The 27,310-nt window shown below is 43.4% G+C and overlaps 1 protein-coding gene and 2 non-coding genes across 3 annotated transcripts; all 3 read left to right on the plus strand.

The window, feature by feature from the left end:
- Positions 1–482: 482 nt before the first annotated feature.
- On the plus strand, positions 483–555 carry TRNAF-GAA (transfer RNA phenylalanine (anticodon GAA)). Its single transcript has one exon. It is a non-coding gene; the product is annotated as a tRNA-Phe (tRNA).
- A 3,502-nt stretch (positions 556–4,057) lies between these two features.
- On the plus strand, positions 4,058–4,140 carry TRNAY-GUA (transfer RNA tyrosine (anticodon GUA)). The gene has a single exon. It is a non-coding gene; the product is annotated as a tRNA-Tyr (tRNA).
- Positions 4,141–20,038: 15,898 nt separating this feature from the next.
- LOC136456934 (UDP-glucuronate:xylan alpha-glucuronosyltransferase 1-like) lies at positions 20,039–25,253 on the plus strand. The gene is made up of 5 exons (XM_066456947.1): positions 20,039–20,261; positions 20,719–20,850; positions 22,741–22,941; positions 23,104–23,738; positions 23,998–25,253. Exons 2-5 carry the CDS (start codon positions 20,810–20,812, stop codon positions 25,020–25,022), a joined length of 1,902 nt encoding a protein of 633 aa, XP_066313044.1. The 5' UTR covers positions 20,039–20,261; positions 20,719–20,809; the 3' UTR covers positions 25,023–25,253.
- Positions 25,254–27,310: the final 2,057 nt, after the last annotated feature.

Raw genomic sequence — 27,310 nt, forward strand, 5'->3', positions numbered from 1 at the left:
GGGATATGACCCCCGGTATCCATAGGACAAGACATGGGCTGCACCACCAGGGGAGGTCTAGCCCATAAGATCAAGGCCTACGGTGCTCGGCTCTGGTCGGCATGCACCGCAAGGCAATCAAAAGAATCTTGAAGATAGAGGAGGATCTGTTCGAGTATGATAGATGCTGTATTCTTTGTAAATACTTACCATATAGCCGAATAGATCTCGATCTAAGTGACATGTACCCCTACCCCTGGACTATATAAGGCGGGCAGGGACCCCCTTGAAATCATCTCATATTCAATACAATCCAACAAAGACACATGATGTAGGGTATTACGTCGATCAGATGGCCTGAACCTGTCTAAATCGCTGTCTCTATGCCTTGTATCACCATCTAGTTCCTGATCACGCGCACCTCTACCGATCAATCTACCTTTGTGGGATACCCCTCGGAGGACTGCCGATCATCTTTTGTCAATAATGATGCACAATAAATGGTCAGGATAGCTCAGTTGGTAGAGCAGAGGACTGAAAATCCTCGTATCACCAGTTCAAATCTGGTTCCTGGCATAGAAAAAAGGATGTACCGAATAGGTATTGATAAAAATTACTCAAGATGGATTGGAATACATATTCTAGAATAATATAGGAGTATTATTTTTTTATCTAAGTAGATAAATCTCTAAATAGAGACACTTCTTTTTCTTTAGGGACTCGGGTTATTTTCTTTATGGTACAGAAGGAGGTGAGATTAGGTTTCCTTTTCTTCATTTTTTCATTTCTTATTCTGCTATTTTGAATATTTTTATATTCTTGCTTATCTTATCTTACTTTCCTAGTTGTTCTAAGTAATGCGCGCGGTATAAAGTTCGTGGTAGGGAACTTCTTTGAGTCATCATATTTTTCTGTTTATATGAAGGAAATGAATATGTGATTTTCCAAATTGGAGAATCAAAATGAAGCCCTTTTTTGCTCAGTCTATCTGGACCCTTTTGTATAATTGGAATGAATTCTAAAAGAAATGAATTCTAATATAATAGGTATTCCGTTTCGTCTAGGAACAGAATGTCAAAATATTCCTTGACTTGAATAAAATCATGAGTTGTGTTGTATAAGTGAGCATGAATTTATTATCATTCAATGAGCATCTTGTATTTCATAGAAATTGGGGGTTACATAGTCCTTACGTAAAGGCCAGCCTATCCAACTTCCTGGCATTAGTATACGTTTAAGGCATGGATAATTCTCATAAGAGATTCCCACCATATCATAAGATTCACGTTCTTGAAAATTGGCACTTCTTCAAATCCAGAAGACAGAGGGGATTCTAGGATTATACTTTTGGGCAAAGACTTTTATGCAGCATACTTCTTCTGGGTTATCTATACCATATTGTATTCTCGTAAGATGATACACGCTAGCTAAAGAGACATCTTTCCTGAAAATAAACACATTGGGAACGTAAATAATTGTAACCATATACTTATAAAATGACAGCAATGGAATCCCAATCCCCCGCTTTGATTTGTAAAGTATCTATTCCTCGCGAAGCCCAAAGATCTATGAACCACGTCATGTTTGACTAGCCAATTAGATAACCAACCCTGCTGCATTGTCTTGATCTCTCCCCCTTTGTATAAATATTTCACATTTCGAATGCAAGTTTGAAAGATTGCCCTGCTCTTTCTTTTCCTGCACAAAAGAGTCATTCCTAAATCACTAATTCTTGCTCGTAAGTTCCAGTATGAGTACTGCGCCGAACATAAAGCTTGTAACTGGTAGTATCGATTTCTCTTTTGAGATAGAGTTCGATCCTCAACTATTTCTCGCGATATCTTCTTACGAAGTTTTATAGGGCATCTATAACCGCCTTCGGTTTAGGTGGACAGCCCGGCAAGTAGACATCCACAGGAATTCACTTATCGACTCCCCGAACATTACTATAGGAATCCATACTGAACATTCCCCCTGTAATACTACAAGCTCCCATAGCAATGACGTATTTTGGTTCAGGCATTTGCTCATATAATCTCACTAAAGAAGGAGCCATTTTCATTGTTACCGTAACCGGCTGTGAAAATTAGGTTTAGGTCCGCTTGCCTAGGACTTGATCTTCTTGGTACCAATCCATAATGATCAAAGTCGAATCGCAAGCCTGAAGCAAATTCAATGAAACAACAACAGGTACCATATAGAATAGAAGGGGCCATAAACAGGAGAGTCTTGACCAATTCGAAAGATCATTTGGTGTAGTTGAAATAACGGAATTGGAAGTTGTTCGGTCAAGTATAGGAAATTAATATAAGAATGAATAACTTTCTCAATTTTCTTGGAATCTTTTATTTATCTTAATATTCATTCCATTCAGGCCATTCCAATGCTCGCAAGCAAGCACGAAAAAGCTTCTATTTCTAAACGGAAACGCCCAATACATCGAAACTCATTACCCATGGATAAAGCAAAGCCAGTCGAGAAAAAAAAAGAAAACAAACATGGTTTAGCGGATTCGGAATTGTAACCAAGCATCCTGGGTTCTATACCCGATTCAACACTAGAGCATGCAGCCGATCCTGGATACAGAACTATAGAAAGTGTGCAGTGAGGGATCTTTATTGGTAGCCAGTCTTTCACTTCCGCCTCTCCACTCCCATGCCTTTCTTGGTCGGACCAACCCAACCGGCGATTTCCGACAAGTCTTTCTGCTTAGAGCAAGAAGCGGAACAAAAAAAAATAAAGCTTTCTTTATTTTCATTTATGGATAACCAATCCATTTTCAAATATAGTTGGGAGATTTTACCCAAGAAATGGGTACATAAAATGAAAAGATCGGAACATGGGAATAGATCTTATACCAATACTGACTACCCATTTCCATTGTTGTGCTTTCTAAAATGGCATACCTATACAAGGGTTCAAGTTTCGATCGATATTTGCGGAGTGGATCATCCCTCTCGAAAACGAAGATTTGAAGTTGTCCATAATTTACTGAGTACTCGGTATAACTCACGCATTCGTGTACAAACAAGTGCGGACGAAGTAACACGAATATCTCCGGTAGTCAGTCCATTTCCATCAGCCGGCCGGTGGGAGCGAGAAGTATGGGATATGTCTGGTGTTTCTTCCATCAATCATCCGGATTTACGCCGTATATCAACTGATTATGGTTTCGAGGGTCATCCATTACGAAAAGACTTTCCTCTGAGTGGATATGTGGAAGTACGCTATGATGATCCAGAGAAACGTGTGGTTTCTGAACCCATTGAGATGACCCAAGAATTTCGCTATTTTGATTTTGCTAGTCCTTGGGAACAGCGTAGCGACGGATAATTCCGAATCTACATAGGTCTAGTCCAGGGGACAAATCAATAGGAAATGCTATTTGCTTCTTATCTTAAGAAGAAGAACTTTTTTGAAATGAAAGAGCGGGCGTCGGATATCATTTCTTCAAATAAGGAAGAAGAAGTGTTATCGAAGGATTTCCTTCCATTCTTCCTAGTATGGAAGAAGTCAAGAAAAAGTACTGCGTCTCGATCTATACGAAAGGGCACAGGTTTTTTCTTTCGGTTTCATTGATAGCAGAAGAGTACGCTAGCTAGCGGAGCCTTAAAACGCTTGCTTGCGCCCCACCCCTACGGAAACTATTGCCTATGCTTGCTGCTCGCTCAGTGTCAGTAGAAGGGAAGAAAAGATGGTCACTCCTTTTAGGAACATGGCGAGCCTTACTTACGACTGTTGCACTTCACTCGCAGCTCGTTCATTCACTTGCTCATGAACTCGCAGCTTCGCCAGAAGCGACTAGTCGCCTCCTTTCCTCCGCCGAAAGATGCTTAGCCAGAAGCGACGAAGGAGGGGAGCTGGGGAAGGCCGACGATGGCAATGAGGGGGAAGCTGTCGTAGAAGCTTTGCCCCTTGCTTTACAGAAATTGTTATGAACTTACTAAATGACCTTATTTATTCTCCCGGAACGCTAGCAAATCTAATAGTTCCATCTGCTCTTCTTAACTTAAGAACGAAGGCCGCCATCCTCCTTATTCAGGAACCCTTTGTTTGAGGAGGGCGTATCCCAGGGAAGGGGAGAGTGGCCGAGCGGTCAAAAGCGACAGACTGTAAATCTGTTGAAGGTTTTCTACGTAGGTTCGAATCCTGCCTCTCCCACTTGTTGTAGACTTAAGAGAAGAGAAAGTAGGCATTTGAGAATAGGTCATGTCACGGTTTATGTGTGAGAAAAGTCTTTGGGTAAGCTAGTAGGTAGAGTAGAAATAAGTCAAGGGTTTTTTTGGTCTAAAGATTAGTAGTTCCTCGGTCGGTTGCTATGCAATCATGAAATTCGATTAACCGATAATCAAAAGCAAAGGTCTATAATCTATACAGAGTAGGAGCCAGTTGCATTGGATTTGATAGGAGGATATGTGGATACTGGTGATGTAGGATACCTTTTCATTTCTTCGAAGATGTTTTCAACATCGAAAACAGTTTACGTCAAATTGGACTATTTTAGCAAATAAATAGAATAGGCTTTTTAGGCTTGTGCATCCGGTGGAATAGACTGTTGTTACAAGGCAAGAAAAGAGTACTCTGAGTAGGTATGGTTGTCCCAGTGCCAGCAGTAGTTTCTTCCCTAAAACGGTACTAGTGGAATGCCTAGAAACAGCCAAGCCATCCGAGTAAGAAAGAGAGGGATCCTTCTTGTATGTCCTCGAGAGGAGCCTCTAATGACCTCCCCCTTCTCGAAAGATATGTAGAAACAGAAAATGGAATAGAAGAGGAGAGCAGCATGTTTCTCCGGTATCTATATTACAGCAATTGTTCGCCGTTTCCACTGCGGCCCACTTTAATGAAGAAGGGCAGTGAACTACTTTGAATTTGGGAAAACTATTTGGCAACCTTGTCATACCTGATATAGGGCACCTATTAATCTAATTATATAAATATATCGACTACAGACGGAAGAAAGCGGGTTCGGCTGTATTGTATCGATCTTGACCGAAGGGTAGGGGTCTTTAACTTAATTCGTAAGAGGAAAACGACTGTCTTTTCCATTGGAAATGGGATTCAAAATGGCCACACCCAAAAAGTAACATACACGACAATTCTATAATTCTTCGTCCTTTTTCTTGAGATAACGCGGAAAACTATCTTTTTGCTATGCCGTATGATTTGATACTTGCCAACACGGAATAGAGACTCGCACTTGAGAACTTTTAGGAGTGGTTCTAATGTTAGTCAGATTGACTTCTTCCTAACGCGACGAGCAGATCAGAAGTATTTCAAGGATTGTAAGGGTGATACCTAGAGAGAGTGTAGCAACCCAACATAGATTTGGAGTACTCTATCTTAGTATTAAGAGATGGAAGAGAAGGAGCAAGGGAGCCTAGGATTAGGTGGTGGAATTGGAAAGGGGATAAGCAAGTTATGTTTAAAGAGAAAATAATTAATGAGACGGAGTGGAAGTTAGGTGAGGATGCTAACTCAATGTAGAATGAGATGGCTCATTGTATCACGTCAGTGGCAAAAGAAGTTTTAGGTGAATCGAGAGGAAACAGACTGACCGAACAAAAAGAAACCTTTCATCTTTCTATTATATATATAAATATGAGGAGTCTATATATATAATATGACTATGGGACCTTTTCTCGATAAATGCTTTTTTTCTCGTTTAGTACTTTACTTGTGTAAACTCTCTCTTTTTCTTTTCTTAGAGAAGCGCAGGATTCCCTTTCTTCCCGGAACACTAATACAATCGCACTTTCTTCCTTGTCCCGCTAACCTATTATTTTTTTAAGAAATAATTTTTAGCTTGAACTATCAATACTAGCCTAATTGATTGCTGGAATGGAACTTGATGTAACTGGCAGGGACCACTTATATAGAACGCTTGTAGGGAATCGGAAACCAACCTGCTCTGCTAGGGAAACGACCCCAGGGACCAGCCTAATAGACTATATCTATGAACTTCAAATAAGTCCCTACTTTCCTAATAAGGGTACTGGCTCACGAGGAGAAAAAGAATGGCCCTACAAACTCCTAAAATCAATGTCTGGAAGTCCTTTTAAGATAGGTTAATATAAGATATGCTATGCTTAACACTTAGGCTTAGCAAGAGGGACTAGGCGCGTGAGACCGAGATCACCATAGATTGATTGTGCAGGCAGTTAATACTCATTTTAACTAGAAAGAGGATATTATACATGAGTACTGGTTATAGTCACACTGCCAAACTCCCGAGAAGTCTTTTTTACTTAACTCTAGGACATGCTATAAGGATGGATTGCTTTTACCCTAGAACCCTCTATCCCGATCTCGAATTGCGCTTGGCGCCCCCAGGTTGGGCACAAACCCAGGTAGCCCCTAAACCTGGGATCAGTCAAGAGCGGCATCTGAATCCCGCTGCAATCCCTCCTGCGCAGGTGGAGAAAAAGGGGCAAAATCTCAGTGGCCAACCTAATATGTTGGCTCCACTACCCGAATCTATTCCCCTTAATCCTCCAAGCCAATCAATGCCCCATACCCTTATCATGGTCAGTCTCATCTTTAGTGACTCCCGTGGTAAGGGGTCGAGGGAAGTGGTGTGGTGGGCCCTCTCACTTTTTTTGGAAAGAAGACAGGACCAACGAGAAATTCTTTTGCATTTTTGAAGAAATCTTCTGAAGATGTCTCTTCTAGTAAGAATAGAGAAGATGTCTCATCTAGTAAGAATACACTTATTTGTGATCCTCCCTCTGTGACTGCTATTCCTATACTATCAGAAAGTAGACCATCCTAAGATTCGGGTTGCGATCCTCAAGGAAATAAGCTTGAATCTAAAAAACACTATTATAGTGGGGAAACTTATAGCTACCTGCTCTTTCATTGAAATGAACGAATTACTGCCAGTAATCTGAGAATTCATTGGTTCAAGGTGATGACACACCGCCTTTTGGCTTGGTTCAAGCCATCTTTCCTAGCTATCCAATTATCGTGAGAGCTCTTGGACTGTTAGACCAAGTAAAGGTATTTGTCCCTTCCCCTTACGAGCTTGTGGGTGAAAGTGCCCCTCCAATTGCACAAGTATCTCTAGTCCCAACAAGGGAAAATCAATCCAGTTAGCCAATTTTGGAAAGCTTTTTAAAGTGCATTACTAAATAAAGTTCTCTTTCGGTCATTGAGCAAGAGCAAGTATTCAAGCAGGAGTAGAAAGCTTCGATGCATTGGAAGTTCGTTCTTCTACCTGCGAGTTCTATTACAGCAATTGGGAGTACCCTTTTCACCGCAAGTTCTCTTACATTTAGTAAGCCAGCGGCGAGGGTGCCAACTCTTACGAGATCTCACCCCGATTATAGTGAGTGCTTATCCCTTGATCTTCCCTTGGAGTGCCAATTGTATAAGAAAGTCTTAAACAAGTATATTGAAAATCTTAAGCTCATCTAGTGTGAGTGCACATCACTCTATTCCCTTAGGGAAGCAGGTCAGCAAGTGGGACTTTAGGTAAGAAAGAATCGTTCTATCTGGACTCTTTTTATAGGGTGTCGCATTCATTCCTCATGGGAGTGTAGGATTTCGAGGATCTACGCTATGAGGTAAGAGTTCTTTATGCCTTTCTTTGTGGGTCACCAGTGCAAGGGAAAGTTTTTACATAGTTGTTTTGTTGGGGTGGAAGATGAAATAAAGAATAGGGTAGTAAGGAAATTGAATTAATGGCAAGGGACATAACATATTAGCTAGCCATTATAGTTAGATGCTGAGGAAGGGAGGGAGGGAGAGGAAGACTCTCGGGGAAGACATGGTTTCACCGCGTAGAAGTATTATCAGAAATGAAAAGAGATAGCTCCTCAGCCTTATATTAGAAGAGATAGGTGCTCAGTGTAATATCCTAAAATCTAGGAATAGATTTGATTACTGAACTGTTATTTCTTTTCTTACTTCTCTGTTAATACTATGCGATCACTAATGTGTGATTAACTCACATACAAAATAGGCATATGTCTACTAAGTTGATTCCCTTCAATCTCTAGCCGTACTAAGTAGACTAGGGATAAAATAGCTCTCTACCACTACAGTATAGAGCCCTAGGGTAGGTGTTTCAACTATAAAAATGGAAATCCCAACCAACCTACTGATTTAGCCCGTATCTGGGATTTGTATTCTAAGTTCGAAAAGTCGCTATTACACAAGAGAGGTTTCTCTAATGTATTCCAAGTACCAGATATTCAATGTAGTACATCGGTGGAATATGGAAATAGAACATTATTGTCAAAAGTAGTGGGTTTATATCAAAAGTTATTATCTAAGAGTAGTATATATATTAGATCAAATGATATTATCTCTAATGGACCGTATATATTCCAATCGTTAAATGATCAACTAGGATATCATAGTAAGTTATATATGGATTCATTAAATAATAAAGATTTGATTCATCAAATTTCATATGAAGTTTATGACCTATATTAAGGGGTGTTAATTTTCTTTGGAGTTCTATTGTCACTTTTAATGCAACATTAAATCAATGGAACTTTCATTCTTAGAAAGATTTGCTATCTTTAAAACAATTTACACCCGGGATAGATGTTGGTAATAAGTGGTTAGAAAAAGTGTTATGGCCTGCCTATAAAAGAGCGTTATCAAAACGATATTATTATATATCTGATAATTTAACCAATTGTTTGGTAAAAATGACTACTTTATCATCTATGGATGGAGGAATCACCAATGTATATGGTAGTATTTTCGCACTTGTCAGAGTTGGTTTATACACTACTGTTTGGTACAAGTTTCTACCTTTTCATATAGATATTCCACCAGATCAACTGCTTTATATGTCGTGGGATTACTTTCTCAATGAGAGTGCAATTGTGCCTGGGTATACTAAGATAACACTGCAGGAAACTAAAGATATATCAGACATAGTGATGTCAATCTGGGGAGATACTCCTTTTCCCTTTGATGAGAATACTTTCAATGATATGGCTATGTTGCAAGATGTCCTACTACCAGAAGAACCAGCAATACAAATATCGATGGAAAATATAGACAGAAAATGGAGTGTAGGTGTTAGTTTAGGTATCATGATAGCATTCAGTGTAGTTATTGGTCTATATCCAAACTAACCAACGAGAACACTAGATGAACGAACTCTATTCTTCTAGCCCTTCAGTGAAATACTACTTAGACTAACGACTTTCAAATATTTCATTTTCAAGTGAGCTAGAAGGGTATGTCAGAGCAGGTTGACAGGCTAGAAAGTAAGCCAGGCTAGTTAGATCTTCTCTTATAAAGATTAGGAAACTGGATAGCAATAAAGCCATTTCCAAGAAAGTCTTCCCCTATAATTGAGAAAGTCATCCAATAGCAAACCTAACCCCTGCCTAGACAAATAGAGTAGAGGCAAAACCTATTATTTTTAGAAAGGATAACTGATCAAAGAGACATAGCTTTTTTCTCTCTTTCCTTCTTTCCACCAAGCTTCTTTATTGGAGTTGACTTATAGTGGTTGGTTCTTGTCTTGTAGGGAGTTGGGAGGCCTACTGTCCGAATTTGAACTGGGTGCAACGAAACTCGCTAAGGCTCCATTCAAAGAAAAAAAAGAATGGAATAGGACGAGGCGTGGCAGATCATCTAGAATCTGGTCGGACTAATGCGCACCGGCAATCCATAGTAGAAGTCTTTATAGGTTTGGTTTTCCTATTTCTCACTTGGCAACCAAGCTCAAGAAGAAGCAATCACAGGATGTCTATCTTCGTTCTCCTTACCATAAAGTCTATTTATTATTGGATTCGCCCGAAGTCAATTGGAAAAGATGAAGACAAGGAAGAACCATTCTTCATACATAGGAGCGAGTGGTCGAAATGGAAAGCGGACAAACGAAATAGAATTCTATACAACTATAGGGTTCGGTTCTTTCTTCTGTCCTAGGTCCTTTCTTCTCTTGCAGATCTTTCTTTGAAAGATAGATGTTGTTCTCTGCCATACTGTGGTTGTGCACTTTAGCACTTCTTCTTTCACTTGGTTTGTCTTCTTTCCCTTCGGTACTCCTTAACTCAGAGATACTGCTTCGGTACTACTTGGCTACTACTTGAATAGAAGTGTCCCTTCCTTCGCTAAACTCTTTTCTATTCTACTACATTTCACCGAGTTCTCAACCATGGAGAGTTCCTATATCTAATTGGTAGAAGCCAGTAAAGAAGGTGCTTTTTCAAGATGTTTGAGTTGGCACAGGAGAAGAAGTAAGCAAATAGGGCAAACCAGCTATCTATATATAGGTGTTCCATTTTGATGAGAGTGCTCAGTCAACTTCCTATAAGCGTTCTTCTTTTGCTAATCAAAGATAGACATCAATCCCTCATCCTACTCTATCTGTCAGTTGGTTACTCAGTTCTGTTAGCTACTCATGTGTCTATACTAAGCTAAGATATTCCTCATTCTTGCAAAGGAGAGGGGAGCTTCAATCCTCTTCTCATGTTACATGCTTAAACCATGCCAATGTCGCCTTCTGGGCCCAACTTGGGAAGTCCCACTCTTATTGCCGAAGCGTATTCTAGGGATGCGAATAGGATTAGCAAGAAAAGGGAAAGGAATTGTTCTATTTATCAAGCAAAGCTATCCTTCCTTTAGTTTTTATAAGAACCAGGTCTTGAACCTTTGGATTAGCAGAATAAGAAAAGGAAGAGGACTCAAGCAAAGTAATGAAACCAATAGGGAACTCCATCGTTCTAGAGAGAGAGATATTGTTTCCTCTTGGGGAGGGAAGAATATCAGAGTTGAGATTTCCTGAGTTGACCTATTCGATTGAACTAAGGACTATGGACAGTTTCCTTCTTGTGTTAGTTGTTTCATTCTATTGATTAACAACCAGGATGCTTAGACTACTTCTATTCTAGCTTTCTAACCAGCATTCTAACCAATTGAGGGAAGGTTCTAAATGTATTTCCCTCTGAGGGCCTGGTCGATTTAGCGTTGGATCTTGAAATGCAATTCGCGATTGATAAGAAACATGCCCTTCCCTGATACAAGTCTAAATCATAGTCAAGTACTGGATTCCTTTCTGGTTGTCCTTACTTACTATATGTGATATCTAGGAATTCCTCCCAAGCTCTATAACTAGAATATTCATTTATGGAGTTGCATTTGCCAAGAAAGTTTCCTTTCTTCGATGAACCCCATTCATGATAGGATACCCTGCCTGGGCCTCACACTTCCTCAAAACCAACCCATAGAAAACCACTGGCCCTTCACTCCCTATTGTTCTTCCTTTAACCTGTAGTTCCTTCAACAATGAAGGTTGGACTTACTGACTTGCCTCTCTGCTCAACCAACTCACCTGTTCGAGCCTGCTTTCGAAAGTGCATCCTTTTCCTTGGGTGAGGCCCTTCATCGATAGACTTTCCTACGAGACACAAGCGAATATACGTACGCTAATACCTACGATTCCTAGCCAATGGAATGAAATTCTAATCCTCATCCTCATACCAGCTACTATACCCTTTTTCAAATACTAGCTTTCCCTTTTGCCTCCCCTTCATGGGTAAGATATTTTCTATTCCTAGGACTAGTATGCGTATGCTATTGAAATTCCTTGTGCAAGAGCTATTCCTATCCTTTCATCCAAAGCTTCCTGTTGGTTCCTGGGATTCAAAGCATCAGCAAAGAACATTCTATAGTTTGATTCGGATTCATCTGCATCTAGGGCCTAAGAGAAAGAGAAAGTGGTTTTTTCCTTTTCTTTAGGTTCGGTACACGGCTGATCCCTATGGATATCATGCCTCTAACTATTCATAGAAAAAGAAAACACATATAACAGGGAGTTAGCCAAATCATCCTTATTTGATAAGATAAGGCAGATGGTATGATCAAATTACCTGTTCTATAGAGTGTCCACCCTCTAAGAGAAGCCCAATGATGAAGTTGTAGGACATTTTCCTTGGTTCCCCAAGAAATACCTATCTCAAGCATAGCTGTAATCGGTATATCATATACCTATCCCCAGTAGCTAGATTACGTACAATAACAACTACTCTCCTAACTGCTCTACTCACTACTCTTACTTATTAAACATTTTCTATTTACTACCCCTGCTTTCCATAGTATTTTCCTGAGTCACAATCCCTATTCTCATAAGAAAGGAAGGATCCCTTACCTTGGTTAGTGATAAGAGAACAGATAAGAGTGGAGAGTTACTGACATGACCTGCTACTCCATATCGGCATATAGGAAAGGTAAAGAAAGAAAGCTAAACGTAACGGAAGTGAAAAGAGCGATTCCCCTATCGACAAATTGTCGGTGCTCTACAATACTTAACTTTTACAAGACCTGATATCTCATATGCAGTAAATCTAGCATGTTAGTTCATGCAACACCCACGAGATTGGCACTGGCAAGCATTAAAGCGTATTTTGCAGGATTTAAAGGGTACAGTTCATTATGGCCTCCAACTTTATTATGGACCCTTTGATTCAATCCTTTTTTCTCCTCGAAAGTTTGCTTCTTTTATCTGCCAAAATTCTTCATTACATTAATAGCAGCCATTTGACCGGATCTTTATGTGAATCATTCTTTTCTTACTAAGCCTATCCGAGTTAAGACATCAGGAAAGGACTGACAAGAAAGCCATTGGTTGGGTCTCAAAAATGAAAGCATATACTGATGGCAGTATTTATAGGTACAAGGCCCGCCTCATTGCTAAAGGGTATACTCAGATTGGGTGAGGGACTACCATTATACATTTGCTCTTGTGGCCAAGTGAGTAACTCTTCGAGTTTGACATGTAGTGCACTTCTCGAAAATCGATGAAAGGGCAGAGAACACCCCAAGGAAAAGCTATCCAACTACTATTTCCTATTCTGCTTTGCTTAGTCCCAAGCCTTTATGGATCGCTTCTTCAAGCGCCTCATATGGGCCTTGGGTATCTTCCCTACTTGACGTAACTTGCCCTAGTATTCGAATTCTTAATGATACATAGTAAAAACAAATCGGTTGATTCATCAATGACTTCCGAGCTAGGAGGACTACCCTCTTTATTGACTTCGCTACTGAGACCACTTCCAAGTAAGAGGCGCAAGCCGATCGAGCATACCTTCTTTGCTGCGGAAGAACCTACATGTGAAAAAAGAACTAATCATACAAAAAAGAACTGATCATACGGAGAAAGAAAGCCTTACCAAGGATTGCTTCCTATGCCGGATGCTCCTCTCTTTGGAACTACTAGTGAGTCTTGCTTATGAAAAGAAAGGAGTATCTTTCTCTCGCTATCAATGTTTTAGAACAGAAGTCAAGTAAACGACCGATCCCCTCCTTTTAAAGCTATTTGGGAAGAATACTAGTGAAAAGGCACGCAAGTGAAAGACAAGCTCCTAGGAAGGACAGTGCTGGATTCTTTCTTTTCAAGGTTTATAGAACATAAAGAGCTATTAAAGGTCCAGTAGAAGGTAGCCTAGTCCGACATTGCGTCTTTCCCCGCTTGCGCCGATTTGAGAAAAATAGGGCGAAGCAATTGCCTCTTTCCTCTGAGTCCTGCCTTATTTCAATAATCGTACTTGCTTTCTTAAGTCTTACTTTCCGATGGATATTCGTAACCATAGCTTTCCTTTGGCTGGAAGGCACGCTACTTCTCTTCTTTCGCCTACTTGTTTTCCTTACTTGCTAAGCTGCTTGTGTTGTTCGCCTCGGCCCTATTTCCTTTCTATAGTGACAGAAGTGAAGTAGGCCCTCATTAAACGAATCCACCTTTCCCAAAGGAGTCAAGCCTTTATTTGAAAGTTTATATCTATAATGTATTTGTAATCAAGGGATAATCCATTTTAGAAATAGGTTTCTAATTGGTATTCTTCTTTCCCCATGTCAGTAGCTTATGTCATTCCCTTTCACAACCCATTCCAACAATCTATTCATTGTAAGCCCTTCTGCAGCAATCCAAATCTCCATTTGCATCTCCCTAATAGTCTTTGCATGTGGATCCCTTCTACTAGTGATTCAATTGGGGCCAATCCTACTGCATCCACTTCCTTCCATCAATTAGTGGAATCCCCAAAAGCGGAAGAAGTTCTTAGCGCTAAATACCTTTTTTGCAAGCCATGGTTCCATAACAGACCGAAATGGCCATCAAGAAGCAGATTCATTTTCTGATAGAAAAAGCCACTTTCTTGATTCAAGATCTTCGCTTCCTCTCCTTATTTGGATCATGTGCATTTTAGCCTGATTTCAATTTCTAGTTCTAGACTCCTCTCAAACTAGCCTTTTTGAGGGCTTGCTCATACAAACTAAGATTGAATATTCAGTCTCAAATCAATTACTTTTTACTAGGTTTCTTTACTCCACTTTCACTCTTCTAGAAGTGAGGCTAAGACGGAGGTTAAGACATAGGCTTGTTGGGCTCACTCACCTCCTACACTTTGTTATAGCCCACATAGGGCTACATATAACATAAATTGAGACGTACGCTATGGGCTCCTATTGTTAGCTTGGGAAAGGTATAGAGATTGTCCACCAAAAGCAGTTGAGTCCTAGCAGGTGCCTGAACTCCTTTGACCCATTCATTGATAAAATAGTCTTCATGGACAGTTTACCTTTTGAATCGATAGCTAGCTTTCCTAGTCCGAGGAAGAATGCCGAAGAAAGGAAAGCCATCGGGAGAGTGACTCGTGTAGTTCAGTTGGATGGAAGGTTGGCTTTATCCAAACAAATCTCTCCTTATAGAGGCGAGGGGAAAGAAAAAAGATCAAGAATGTCATTGACTCGATCAGCTTCCTTGCCTATTCAAGCAAACTATAGGGGACAACTTACCTTAGCCAGACCAGACAGACAATACAGTTCAACCAACTATTGCTCTGAGCCGTTCCTTTAACCCAGCCTCCTCCCTAGTTTGGATAACCATTCCTAGTGATGGGTTCGGTGAACCAACTAATCCTTGCTTTGTTATTCCCCATGGATCATACTTTGTTGCTTGGCCATCAAGTGTAGTGACATACTACAGTGTTGAGGCTATCCCTTATAGAAATAAGAATGAATGAAGGAAGGAAAGTTGGCTATGAGAATGATCCCAGTTCATTTGTAGTCCTTGGCATCCCTATCCTTCCTCAAAGGTTCCTGGCAGAATGCTACTTCGTAGGTTGGGGTTAAGCCAAATACTTTCTCCACTAATCTAGTCTAGTCTTCTTCCTTTACTGACCCTAGTACTTCCTAAGCAGCGTGCAACACATGGTGGTTCTGCTCCGGCCCCAGACTCTAGTATGCCACTTTTCCAGTGAGAAAGGCAGATTGCTCCTAGATCTTCTACACTGCTTATCCAAATCAGAGGTGCTGATAGAATCTTTCATTGAAGGATCAGAAGGTAGCCTCACCAACCTACATATAAGTTATGTACGAGTCCTTTCTTAATTTTCTATAGGTTACGGATCTAGTACGATATGTCGCTACCCTCTAATCCTAACCTCGGTGGAGTTCAGAAAGCACACAACCATTCATCGATAAAGTTATGAACATATAGCTACAAAATCCCTACTTGGCAATTTCCCTTAAGCCAAAGGAAACTCTAAATTACCTTGATTTCCTTCCTTCTTCAATGAGGGTTGTCCTTACTTATATTAATTGTCATTACGACCGTACGACCGGTTATTGCCATTTCCTTTATTGAATTGAATTGAACCAGAAGAACTATTCGAGTGACGGGATGTCCCACCCCTATCTTTCCTAGTGAAGGGTTGTCCATAGTCAGAGGGATATTCGTATCTAGATTCCAATCTGAACCCTTGCTTGCATTGCTTTCATTAATTGGGCGATGGCTATTCGTCGAGTGCTTCCTTTCTGAGAGAGAGGTCCTCCGCCGATCCCAATCTGAAGAGATAGAAGACGAGGTTCCTCTTTCACGTTCGTGATACCCAGCTAGGCTGGTAGGTAGATCCTACTCCAAACGGTCGGTTCCTGGGGAGAGGGTAGATCCTTACACTCTTGAGCCATATTTTAGTAGATAAGAAAGACCTACTGAATGATAAGAAAGACCTACTGAATATTGTTTGGACGAGTTAAAGCAAACCTACTGAATATTGCTTGGATAGCTACACCGAGTTTCTCAAGATAAATACAAATACTTCTTCAGATAAATACAAATACTTCTTCTAATCCTTCGTCTTTATGAGCTGGCTTATTGGCTCCTTCCTCCCTTCCATCTTCAAGTCTTACTTTCCTTGCTTTTTCGTGTTCAATCTCGCCTGAGAGCAGTGCATCGATACCATTTGTCTTGAAGAGCCTATATAAGACCTGACCGAAGAGAATCCTTTGATATCCCTCTTGCCTTCTCAGTCCTCCTTAGAATCTCATCCCATAGGTCTCAGGGTGTCCTCGCCATATTCCTTCCTAATTATAACTTATACCATTCCGAGTTCGGGCTATTGCTTTAGCTTGAACCCTATCTTCCATGATCCATAGATCTATCTGGTTCTGTGTCCTCAACTGCTATCATTCTTGTCCGCTATTCTAGTTCTCCTTTGCCCTGTAGGGCTAGTCCTTGTTCGAATCAGATCTATCGATCATTTCTGGAATGTAGCTTTGCACCGTTCCTTGTCCTAGTCGAGGGATAATCCAGGGAATCCGTATCATAGCTAGTTCTGAGTTTCCCTATCCTTACTAGTTCTAGTCATTCCTAACCTTCCTCAAACCTCTCATCCAAACAAGAGAGAACTACTGCTTGAGAAACAGCTACTACTAGGAACCGTTGTCGACGATGAAAAGAATGCTGAACCGAAGACCCCTTCATCTCGAAGTGCGGTGTGTGCCATCGTAAGTGTGACCCTCCATCTCATATCATATTTATTTATTCAACAGAAACATAAATCTACTCGAGGAAAACACTCCTTTCTTCTTCATTATATATAATCTAAGGGATGGCTATGATAAAGAGTAGGATTTTGAAATTCCTTATCCCCATCCTTAGCCAAAGTCCGTACTTGACCCGTTCCTGATCCCCAATGCCATTGTTGAACAGTAGCCAGCCATGAGATCTATACTTTATCTATTAGTCCACTAGCATAATTGTTTACATGGTCTTTCTTCTTGGATAGATATGGCCCTACCTTCCTCTTGAGGAATCCGTTCATGATGCCCTGGCTAGACCTGTGAATCCCCTCACCACTAATTTGAATACATGATGACTGCCTGGTTCAATCCTACCACTTTGAGGGCAGGCCACTCTGATTGGTAGAAGGAATATCCCCCAAAGCGGAGGAAAAGCCAACTTCGAGCGGTGGGAATCGAAAAGGAGAAAGCTGCTTATAAACAAGCCATGATTGGAAAACAAGTGCTAAATTTCATTTCAGAGAAGTGAATAAACCTCAAAAGGCCTAGTCGATGGTAGTTTGGTTGGGCCAGTGTAGAACCGGTGCGCCCTTGTTCGTCCGTTCATTGGAATGTTCTCCTGTAGGAAAGTAGGTGAGAAAACCGTAACTCGGAAAGCAGGAAGGAATTGTTGGATTGATCGAAAAAAGCAAAAGAAACATAACTCGTCCAACGACCGAACTCGCCGTAATAGATAAAAGCATTGATTAGTTGGCTCCGGCAGGATGATTCCAATCAAAAGCCAGAACCTGGACCGGACCGGGCCTCCTGACGAAATGGCTTTGCCTTTGCGCCTTTACCAGACAAGCGGCATGTTCGCTGGTTGGGGCTGGTGCTGGTTTGGGCTGGCTGGTGCTAGTTTTTTGTGAGAGGAAAATACTGTTGGCTGGCTGGTTTGGGCTGGCTGAAACCAATAAGCGAACAGGCTGAAGATCACAGGAAGCGCTGTTAATTCGCAGTGTCCGCTGCGATGCCATCTTTCCGTTTTGATCCCACCTCGCTGTCGTGGTGTTGCCGCGAGTACACAGCCTGTTCGGCTGGGGCTGACACGATCGTGGATTATTACTGCTGGCTGATTTGATGTGAGAAAAAAATACCATTCTGAAATTTACGATCTTTTACTACGAAGTGAACGGGCTGACAGCCACCGTCAGGGGCGTGAATTGAATGCCCCCTCCCAGGTGGCCGCGTCCGGAGCGCCCCGTCAAGACCACGGCCATTTTTCACAGGATAAAACAATTATTAAAAAACGCATGGAGAGACCTAGCGGGCATTGGGTGCTTGCGAGACCATGCATGCCGAGAACGCCGAGGGCGGTCCGCGGACGGATGGGCTCTCCGACGCCGAGACGGCAGCGCCGTCACCGCATTCATGGCGCTTCTCATTGATGAGGTCCGCATTCACCGCATTCATGGCGCTTGTCATTTGAGAGGAGCCAGGAGCCCAGGAGGAGGGAGGAGGGAGGAGGGGCTGGCCGGATGGGAATGGGTCGGAGGCCCACCAGAATTCGCGTACCCCCAGCGGCCAGCGCCTTGGCTTTCTCTCCGTTCTGGCATTTCATTTGGTCTTGCGACCATGATTACGATGGAAAATCCTTTCCTGCCAGGACGCGATTATGGAACGTCGGTGGAGCTGCTTAACAGCACGACCACCGGATTGCAATTGCTATAAGAGATGAAATGGCGCAGGTGAGGTGAGGAAGCAAAAGCATATAGGCCACTCGGGACTCGCCGTAAAAAAATCAGACGTAAAAATTCTACTGCAATCAGCTGAGAAATCTCGGTCCCACTGTTTTTGTCCTTGCCTGCTATGAGCTCGAACGAGAACAAGCGCCGACCCGTTTAATATGACATGAAAACAGTGAGGCAGCAGCGTTAATAGCTGAACTGCAACTAAAATGTCTAAACCGTGTTGAAGTTCCTGTAACAACAAAAACTCAAGCGAAATGGCTTGTCTCATCATGCCTTTGACACCGTACAATGAGACTCCACAGGAAGATTCCTAACAAGTGAGCACCACTAAGGGTGCGTTTAGATCCAAAAAATTTTGGATTTTGGCTCACTGTAGCATTTCGTTTGTATTTGGTAATTAGTGTCTAATTATGGACTAATTAGGTTCAAAAGTTTCGTCTCGCGATTTCTCGACCAACTGTGTAATTAGTTTTTTTTTTCGTCTACATTTAGTACTCCATGCATGTGCCGCAAGATTCGATGTGACAGTTACTATGCAAAATTTTTTGGCAACTAAACGGGGCCTAAGCCAGATCATCATTCAAAAATCAAAAGGCAAGCAGCGTTAAGTTTGGTAACGATTGCCTGTACTTTACGTGTTTCTCCAGCGTGGCTTCACACTGAAATTCCTGAGCACGTCAAGTTGATCTAACACAGGTCAATTGGTCAAAGTCAGTCAAATTAGACCACTTGCAGTAGTTTAGCTTACACGACCGGGAGATAATACTACTGTCAGAGTTCACCATCCTCACGTTTTATTACTGGGTTTTCTCCTAAACACCCTGAGAACGAGTAAAAGTTTGGTAGATTGGTATAACTTAATGATGAGAATATGAAGAAGTAACGCAAGTATATTTGAAAACCGTAGAATAACATATATTTGAGAGATACTAACTCTTATGACTTGCACTTGGAAATCAAAGAACTACGATATTGCCATATACGGAGCAGGAGTTAGTAGCTGCTCACCGGATTCACATACTGCTTTTGCCATTCTAGGCATGTGACGGTTTGCACAAGCAAGCACTAATTAGTACTAACTAAAAGACACAAGTCACACTCTTATGCCCTGTTCGTTTGGCTGATAAGCCATAGCTGAAAGTATTGTTGGCTGATTTATTGTGAGAGAAAAATACTGTTCGTTGGCTGAAAAAGTATGGCTTATAAATCAAACGAACAGTGCGTTAGCTAGTGCATTAATCCATGTCGTATCTTTTGTTTTTACTACTACAAAGCCAGCTTTCGTAATAAGCTAGGTCTCCCTCTTTCGTCGGGCATCAACCAGCTTCCCCTTCTTTAGCTAACCATCCTCACCGACTCCGCTAATCACCCAGCCCCCGGGGGCCCTACGGAACCAAAGATTTGGCCGCGACCGTACGCGACGTGGGCCCACCCGAGGAAACGGGGAAATATAGTACTAGTAGATTACTCTCGTTAAACAGCCTCGCGCTTCCCATTTTCCTCTGCTTGCTTCGCTTAAACCAGCTCGCCCTTGGCTCTTTGCAGTGGGGTTATATATCTTTGCTATATATACAACTCCTCTCCTGCTCCACTCTTCAAGCCCACCCAGAGCTCTGTAGAAGAGGAGAGGAAGGACGAACCGGAGCCACTCAGCCGCCACCTCACCCCGCATCAGCCGCCTGCGTCCCACCGCTCCTGCTGCCGCCCGTTGCTCTCGCCATTGAAGCCCTCGCCGCCTCCGCCAGCCCGCTTGCCTGCCCTGCCCTCCTGCCGGCTGCCTTCTGGGTACGCGCCGCCCTGCCTGTCAGCCTGTGCCGCCGTCGGTTCTTGCCCCGCTTTCATCTGGTTCCGATGCGTTCTTGCTGGGAGGCGCTTGATCTGTTCTTGGCGTTTCGTGTTCCTTTACCTCTGGTGGTATGGTAGTGTGTCTGGCACCACCATTTGCTCGATTTGGCGTTCCTCCGCTCCCTTTCGGCAGCAGATTTACCCCTTTTTTCCTCCCTGGTTTCTTGCTTGATTTGTTGCCTTCTTTTTCGGTAGATTCCGGTTCGCTGCTTTACCGCGCGTTGTTGTTCCTTTCTAACCGACTTGCTCCCATGCATGCCCTTCATGCTTCGTCTCACGAAGATTTCCGCTTCTATTGTATCTGGCCCTGTGTGGCATCCGGGCATCTTCTTGTTTGCTTGCTTTAATGAACTGCGAAAGCTAGCGGATCCTGACGTGTCCTTTGTCTCCATTGCAGATGAGAAGCGGCGCAACCTGGGCGGTGCAAGCGTGGTCGGCCTGAGCCTTCGTCGGGGTTAGCGCCGAGAAGGATCCTGGAGTTTAAGCGCATGGGTTCCTTGGAGGCCCGGTACAGACCGGCCGGGGCAGCGTAAGATCTCCCTCCCAAGTCTCGATCTACCTCCCCTCCTCCTCACTCACCTCACCCCGCTTGCTGCTCACGCTTTTGAGCTGGTTCTGCTTGGTGTGGACTGTGGATAGCGTGCTAATCCAGGTTCAGTCTCAGATGCGCCATTTGCTTTACCATGTGCGGTCATGTGCTGCGTGCTGTATTGATTTGCATCTAAGCTGGTATTGATGCCTGTGTCTGTGGTGAGATGGCGACCATCCTCCATTCTTATCATGTAATCTTGCAGCAGGGAGGGACTGTTGCGGTACTAGTGCCATGTACCCTGTACAAGATGCCGTCCCTTCCCTTCTGGTCGCTGTTCCGTTCATCATGCCCTGCCCCTCCTCCATAACTTCCCCTGATTTTGTAGGTGGCGCTGGTGGTTATGCCTTTATGACATCTTCCACTGGTCCGTCCGTTCTTCCTCCCATTTTGCCATCCCCAGCTAGAGAAACTAGCAAGAACTTTGCCCCTTCTGCGGTTCTGCCCACAGATGATATGTGTGGCTGCTGGTGGTTCGCTGTCGATGCGTTTCAAACGTGTAAATCTGCCCGTCCTCACACTCGTTGGGATTTTCACGGTTCTCCTGGTCGAAAGTTACACTCTTTTGTGGCAATTTTCGATCCCATATTAGGATTCTACTAACAAGCAACAAAGATTTGCTTCGCGCTGGGCAGTTTCTTCTGCTGTAAAGCACGCAGCCTGGCGTCGGTATCCATGTGCTCGCCCTTCTGTTTTGCCCAAAGACTGCAAGCATTAGCTTCATGTGCAGTGTCTGCTAAGGCCACATTGAGCAGGTCAGCTACTGCTACTGCTTGGTGCCACCTCTGGCCATGGACAGTTGAATTGCCGTGCTTAACGTGCAGGTGTAGAAAATGGTAGGTTTTCGTGTGTGCCCTACCGGTGATTTCGGGCATCTTGGTCGGGTCCATATGTTTGGACCAAATTTTCTTCATGATGTTTACCCTAGTACTGGGAAGAAAAGGTTTTCTTCTTCTCTGTAGCTGGGATGAATCATCCGTGCAGCTTTTTCGTTGCGTGTTTCATGGTATCAAAGGGTTTGGTACCAGGCATCTTCCTGTATGCTCTGCTTTCCCAAAACATGTGACTAATAAAGTAGAGCTCTCGACATTAACAGAGGCCACTAATTTCTTTTGGCTCCTTTTTAATTCTCAGTGCTGAGTGTTTTTTTTTTCCTTTAACCTTTTTCCTTCTATAGCCAAACAACTTTTGTTTGATTGAGCACTTTACTCTTATACATAAGTGATACAACAAGTTTTTTCTCTCAAAAAGATGTGCTTTGAATACTTTAATTTTAGTATTACGATGCCGCCACATGTCAGTGGATTCATCTCCTCCCAAGCAAGAACATTAAATAAATAAGATCAATGCAATCTTCTAGGAAAGTTAAACACCAGCAGCCACACTGAATACTTAGTTTTACCTTTCTAGAGCTAAGATTTACGAAGTAAAAAGCTGGGACCAGGTTTTGTTACCTCGGACTAGTGTTATCATTTCAACAATATAGTTGTAAGTATTTTGGCATGGACCTACTGAAAAATCTGTAAGCAGTTTAGGTAAAACACAGTGATCACATGAGCTGGAAATTGCACTTATTTCTTCAGCAATTTACAATCTGTAATTTTTCTCCTGATGTAATTCTGTACTCTAGTATCATCATAAATGGTTTGAACCTACATTGACTTACATTTTGTGATGACTGCCTTTTATCCACAGACAGTTGTTACACAAGTCAAATATGTTTTTTTTCGATATCTTTTTTTGGGTGATGATTAGGATTACTAATTGTTGTTAAAATACACGCATCGTAGAGTTTGCTGTCCTGACATTGTTTTCTTTCTACCTTTTCAGTGAGGACACAGCTAAGAGAAGGACCCAGAAAAGCAAAAGTTTCAAAGAGGTTGAAAAATTTGATGTTTTTGTGCTGGAGAAAAGTTCCGGTTGCAAATTCCGATCGTTGCAACTTTTGCTCTTCGCTATCATGTCTGCTGCATTTCTAACACTCCTATACACACCATCTGTGTATGAACATCAGTTGCAGTCAAGCTCTCGGTGAGTATACCTGCGCGCAATATCCAGTAATGCAGTAGAGAATCATGATACCTCCCCATTAGTTCATGGTGTAATGTTTTCGTGATTGAGCCATGAAGTTTTTAATATAACCATACAATGTCTATTTATGTGGTGCTTATGTTGTCCATGATGCTTTTGCAGGCTTGTCAATGGGTGGATATGGGATAAGAGAAGTTCTGATCCCCGATATGTATCTTCTGCCACCATTCAATGGGAGGATGTATATAAAAGTATCCAAAATCTGAATGTTGGTGAACAAAAGCTCAGTGTTGGACTCCTGAATTTTAATAGAACTGAGTTTGGCGCTTGGACACACATGCTCCCAGAAAGTGATTTTTCAATCATAAGGCTAGAGCATGCCAATGAAAGCATTACCTGGCAGACTCTCTATCCTGAATGGATAGATGAGGAGGAAGAAACAGAGATACCATCTTGCCCTTCGCTTCCAGATCCAAGTTTTCCAAGAGCGACACACTTTGATGTTGTTGCTGTTAAGCTTCCCTGTTCTCGAGTGGCGGGTTGGTCAAGAGATGTTGCAAGGCTGCATTTGCAGTTATCAGCAGCAAAATTAGCGGCAGCCACAACAAGAGGCAATAGTGGAATCCATGTGCTGTTTGTGACTGATTGCTTCCCAATTCCAAATCTCTTCTCTTGCAAGGACCTAGTGAAACGTGAAGGCAATGCTTGGCTGTACAAACCTGACGTGAAGGCTCTAAAGGAGAAGCTCAGGCTGCCTGTTGGTTCCTGTGAGCTTGCTGTTCCACTCAATGCAAAAGGTAAGTTGACTAATGTATCAAGCTTGCAATAGCTTCCCATGAGAAGTTGCTCATTATTTCCCTAGTGTACCCTAATGCACATATCCAAAAAAACCTAGTAACTCTATAGATTATAATACATGCATGAACTTTCCAACACTATCTATGAATACAAGTCTAGCTTGCTTTAAACTTGTTGGAAAAAGAAACTCAAAATATACGTATTCAATGTCGAAGGTTTTTTTTACCTGAATCATTAACAATTTCCTTTCTTCCGCAGCACGACTCTACACGGTAGACAGACGCAGAGAAGCATATGCTACAATACTGCATTCAGCAAGTGAATATGTTTGCGGTGCGATCACAGCAGCTCAAAGCATTCGTCAAGCAGGATCAACAAGAGACCTTGTTATTCTTGTTGATGACACCATAAGTGACCACCACCGCAAGGGGCTGGAATCTGCGGGGTGGAAGGTCAGAATAATAGAGAGGATCCGGAATCCCAAAGCTGAACGTGATGCCTACAATGAATGGAACTACAGCAAATTCAGGCTATGGCAGCTTACAGATTATGACAAGGTTATTTTTATTGATGCTGATCTCCTCATCCTGAGGAACATTGATTTCTTGTTTGCAATGCCTGAAATCACTGCAACGGGAAACAATGCAACTCTCTTCAACTCCGGAGTGATGGTCATTGAGCCTTCAAACTGCACATTCCAGTTACTGATGGAGCACATTAATGAGATAACATCGTACAACGGTGGTGACCAAGGTTACCTGAATGAGATATTCACATGGTGGCATCGGATTCCAAAACACATGAATTTCTTGAAGCATTTCTGGGAGGGTGATGAAGAGGAAGTGAAGGCCAAGAAGACTCGGTTGTTTGGTGCTAACCCACCGATCCTCTATGTTCTTCACTACTTGGGGCGGAAGCCATGGTTGTGCTTCCGGGACTATGATTGCAATTGGAATGTTCAAATTCTGCGGGAGTTTGCAAGTGATGTTGCGCATGCTCGCTGGTGGAAGGTGCACAACAAGATGCCGAAGAAGCTTCAGAGCTATTGCCTTCTGAGGTCAAGGTTAAAGGCTGGGTTGGAGTGGGAGCGGCGGCAGGCTGAGAAAGCAAACTTCACTGATGGGCATTGGAAACGGAACATAACTGATCCGAGGCTGAAAACTTGCTTTGAGAAGTTTTGCTTCTGGGAGAGCATGCTATGGCATTGGGGTGAGAACAAGACCAACTCGACGCAGAACAACGCAGTGCCGGCAACACCTACTGCGAGCCTGTCGAGCTCATGAGATTTGCTGTAGATAGCTTTGTTGAGAGTAGTATACCGGATACAAAACTTCCGAAGCTCCATACATACATAGCAACAGCTCTGTAAAGGTAGCTATGTAGGCCTTTCCCCCGAATGACTATACTTTTGTTCGCCATCACAGCTGCAGCGCCCTCCTGCTGCTTTCTGATGGTTAACAAATTCTTTTGGTTTTTGCCAATAATTCATCAATATAGGCTGTTTTTCCTCTCTGGCTTGAGTCCTGTCCGGGTCTGTTGCTTCAAATCCCATTGGCTATTGCTTTTGCTGCAGTACGCCTGGTTTGATGTATGGTGGTTGAACAGTTTCAGTGATAAATCTGGAGTGATGCAATATGAGATTGCTGACCAGCGAACACTGCATTATCTCGGCATGAATATGATGGCGTAGCGAAGTTGGATTAGCTTGATTGCTGGGGACCAAATGATATTCTTTGAGTGCTGTTTGGGATGAATGAAACCACCCTGAGTTTTGAGCTCTTTGCATGCAGCATCTAGGTGTTTCTGGTCGTGTGCCACTGCCACCTAACCATGGACGCAATGCAAGCATTCAAATGCTGTGCCTCCCAGCATCGTACTGATACAGAGCAAGCATCATTGCGTCCATCGAGAGGTTTGGGTCGGTGCATTGCTGTTGCGCCAAAGAACGAGATGCATCATTGCCCGGATCCATAATCTCGTCATGTTCACTTCCTTGGAGATGCAGTCTTTTGCAGCTCATCAGCCTGCTCGCTTTTTCCAACAGCCGCACACCTAAAAAGCACAGGGATAGGCTGTACGAGCTGCTCCGGCGGTGCCAATGTGCCATCGCTTCACCGAGACACTGCACATAGGTACTCCTGATTGAGTCCTTTCCTTGTCCCTCGCGATTGGAGTAGTTGGATGGTTGCGTTGCAAGTGACTGGGATTAGGTTTTTCTCCTCGTTTGCCATTAGAAAATCCGAGAGACGCGTCCAGATCTGACGCGCGGTTTAGTAGTAGTACAAGTATGTACTTCTACGTACTACAATACACAGAAAAACGCTCTGTTCCTGCATCTCTAACCACCACTATTCTTGCCATTCCCACGCGCGTCGGCGTTGGCGTCGCGTTGCGAGCTCGCTCTTTTTTATGCCGCCCTGCCTGTGAGCCATCGTCCAAGGCACTCCGTCGTGGTCCGTACCGTGGTGTACTACAATATTGTTTGGGAGGACGCGTTCGAGGCTCGTACGTACAGGCGGCGGTGGCCGGTGGGAGCCCCGGCCCCGGTGTCTGCCTCGGCCAGCACGAGCGGGACGCGGCAATCGAACGCCATCTTCCTGGCGTCAGATACGCATGCAAGGGCAAGGGCAAGGGCAAGGGCGGGCATGCCGGCATGGGCGCATGGCATGGACCGACCACTGCACTCGGTGACATAGGTTAGGCCAGGACAGGCCAGAGACCACCGCGCAAAGGCCGGCGCCGCGACATGCGTCGGACGTTTGTCGCGCTGCCAGCTTTTGAGCTTTTGACCGGGCAAAGCAAGAGAACCAAGGGACAAATTGAAGAAAGAACTGGTCGCGGCGACGCTGCGGACTGCGGTGGTGGGGACACTGCGCGTACGACTGTTGGAGTACGAGCTCACGGCTCACGCTCGTCTCACCTGTTCCGGCACTGCCGTTGGCAACGAGGAAGGCGTGGGCTTTCGGCCATTCACATGGACACGGCGTGCTCAGCAGGGGGGCGAGGAGGAATCCCGCGGATGGTTGGTTGGCCTCTCTCCGTCGCGCGGCTGCGGCGCCGCGCCGTGTTGCCGGTGCGGTAACAGCGACTCGTCCGGGTCCGACCGCGGCGGCATGCCGCATGCGCCATGACCCACGGTTTGCGGTCGCGGCTGTGCACGGAAGTCTCGGAGCGCGGCGCAGGAGGAGACTCATGGCTCGATGGCCGGCTCAGATTGCGGTTACTGACGCGGACGTGAGTGGGCCGCTACGGCAACGGTGAAGTAACAGGGGGTTGTTAGGGGCTTGAGGCCCAAACCAGCAAACCTTGGATTCCAGAGTGCTGAACAAACAGTTTCCTTTCCCTGTTACTATATACTGTAGGTGTAAACGGCATCAATGCAGCCCAAGTTGGACGCAACCATAACTTCTCACGAAGGTCTGGTTCTTCCGCGCATCGATTCCATACTAGAAAGAATGGCGCGGCCCTTGATCAATCGGTTGTGGCCTAGGGGCCAGTTTCCGTGGTTATCTTGCTAGTTTTAATATGCTAACTAGTAGCACCTGCTAGATTAAAAAAAAAGCTATTAGCA

The sequence above is a fragment of the Miscanthus floridulus genome, chromosome 6 (genome assembly GCF_019320115.1).
Source record: "Miscanthus floridulus cultivar M001 chromosome 6, ASM1932011v1, whole genome shotgun sequence".
NCBI classification, from domain to species: domain Eukaryota; kingdom Viridiplantae; phylum Streptophyta; class Magnoliopsida; order Poales; family Poaceae; genus Miscanthus; species Miscanthus floridulus.

Coding starts and splice junctions, on each gene's coding strand:
- LOC136456934 (XM_066456947.1), top strand. CDS start 20,810: ATGGGTTCCTTGGAGGCCCGGTACAGACCGGCCGGGGCAGC. Junction 20,851..22,740: donor TACAGACCGGCCGGGGCAGC/GTAAGATCTCCC, acceptor CTACCTTTTCAG/TGAGGACACAGCTAAGAGAA. Junction 23,739..23,997: donor TGTTCCACTCAATGCAAAAG/GTAAGTTGACTA, acceptor TTTCTTCCGCAG/CACGACTCTACACGGTAGAC.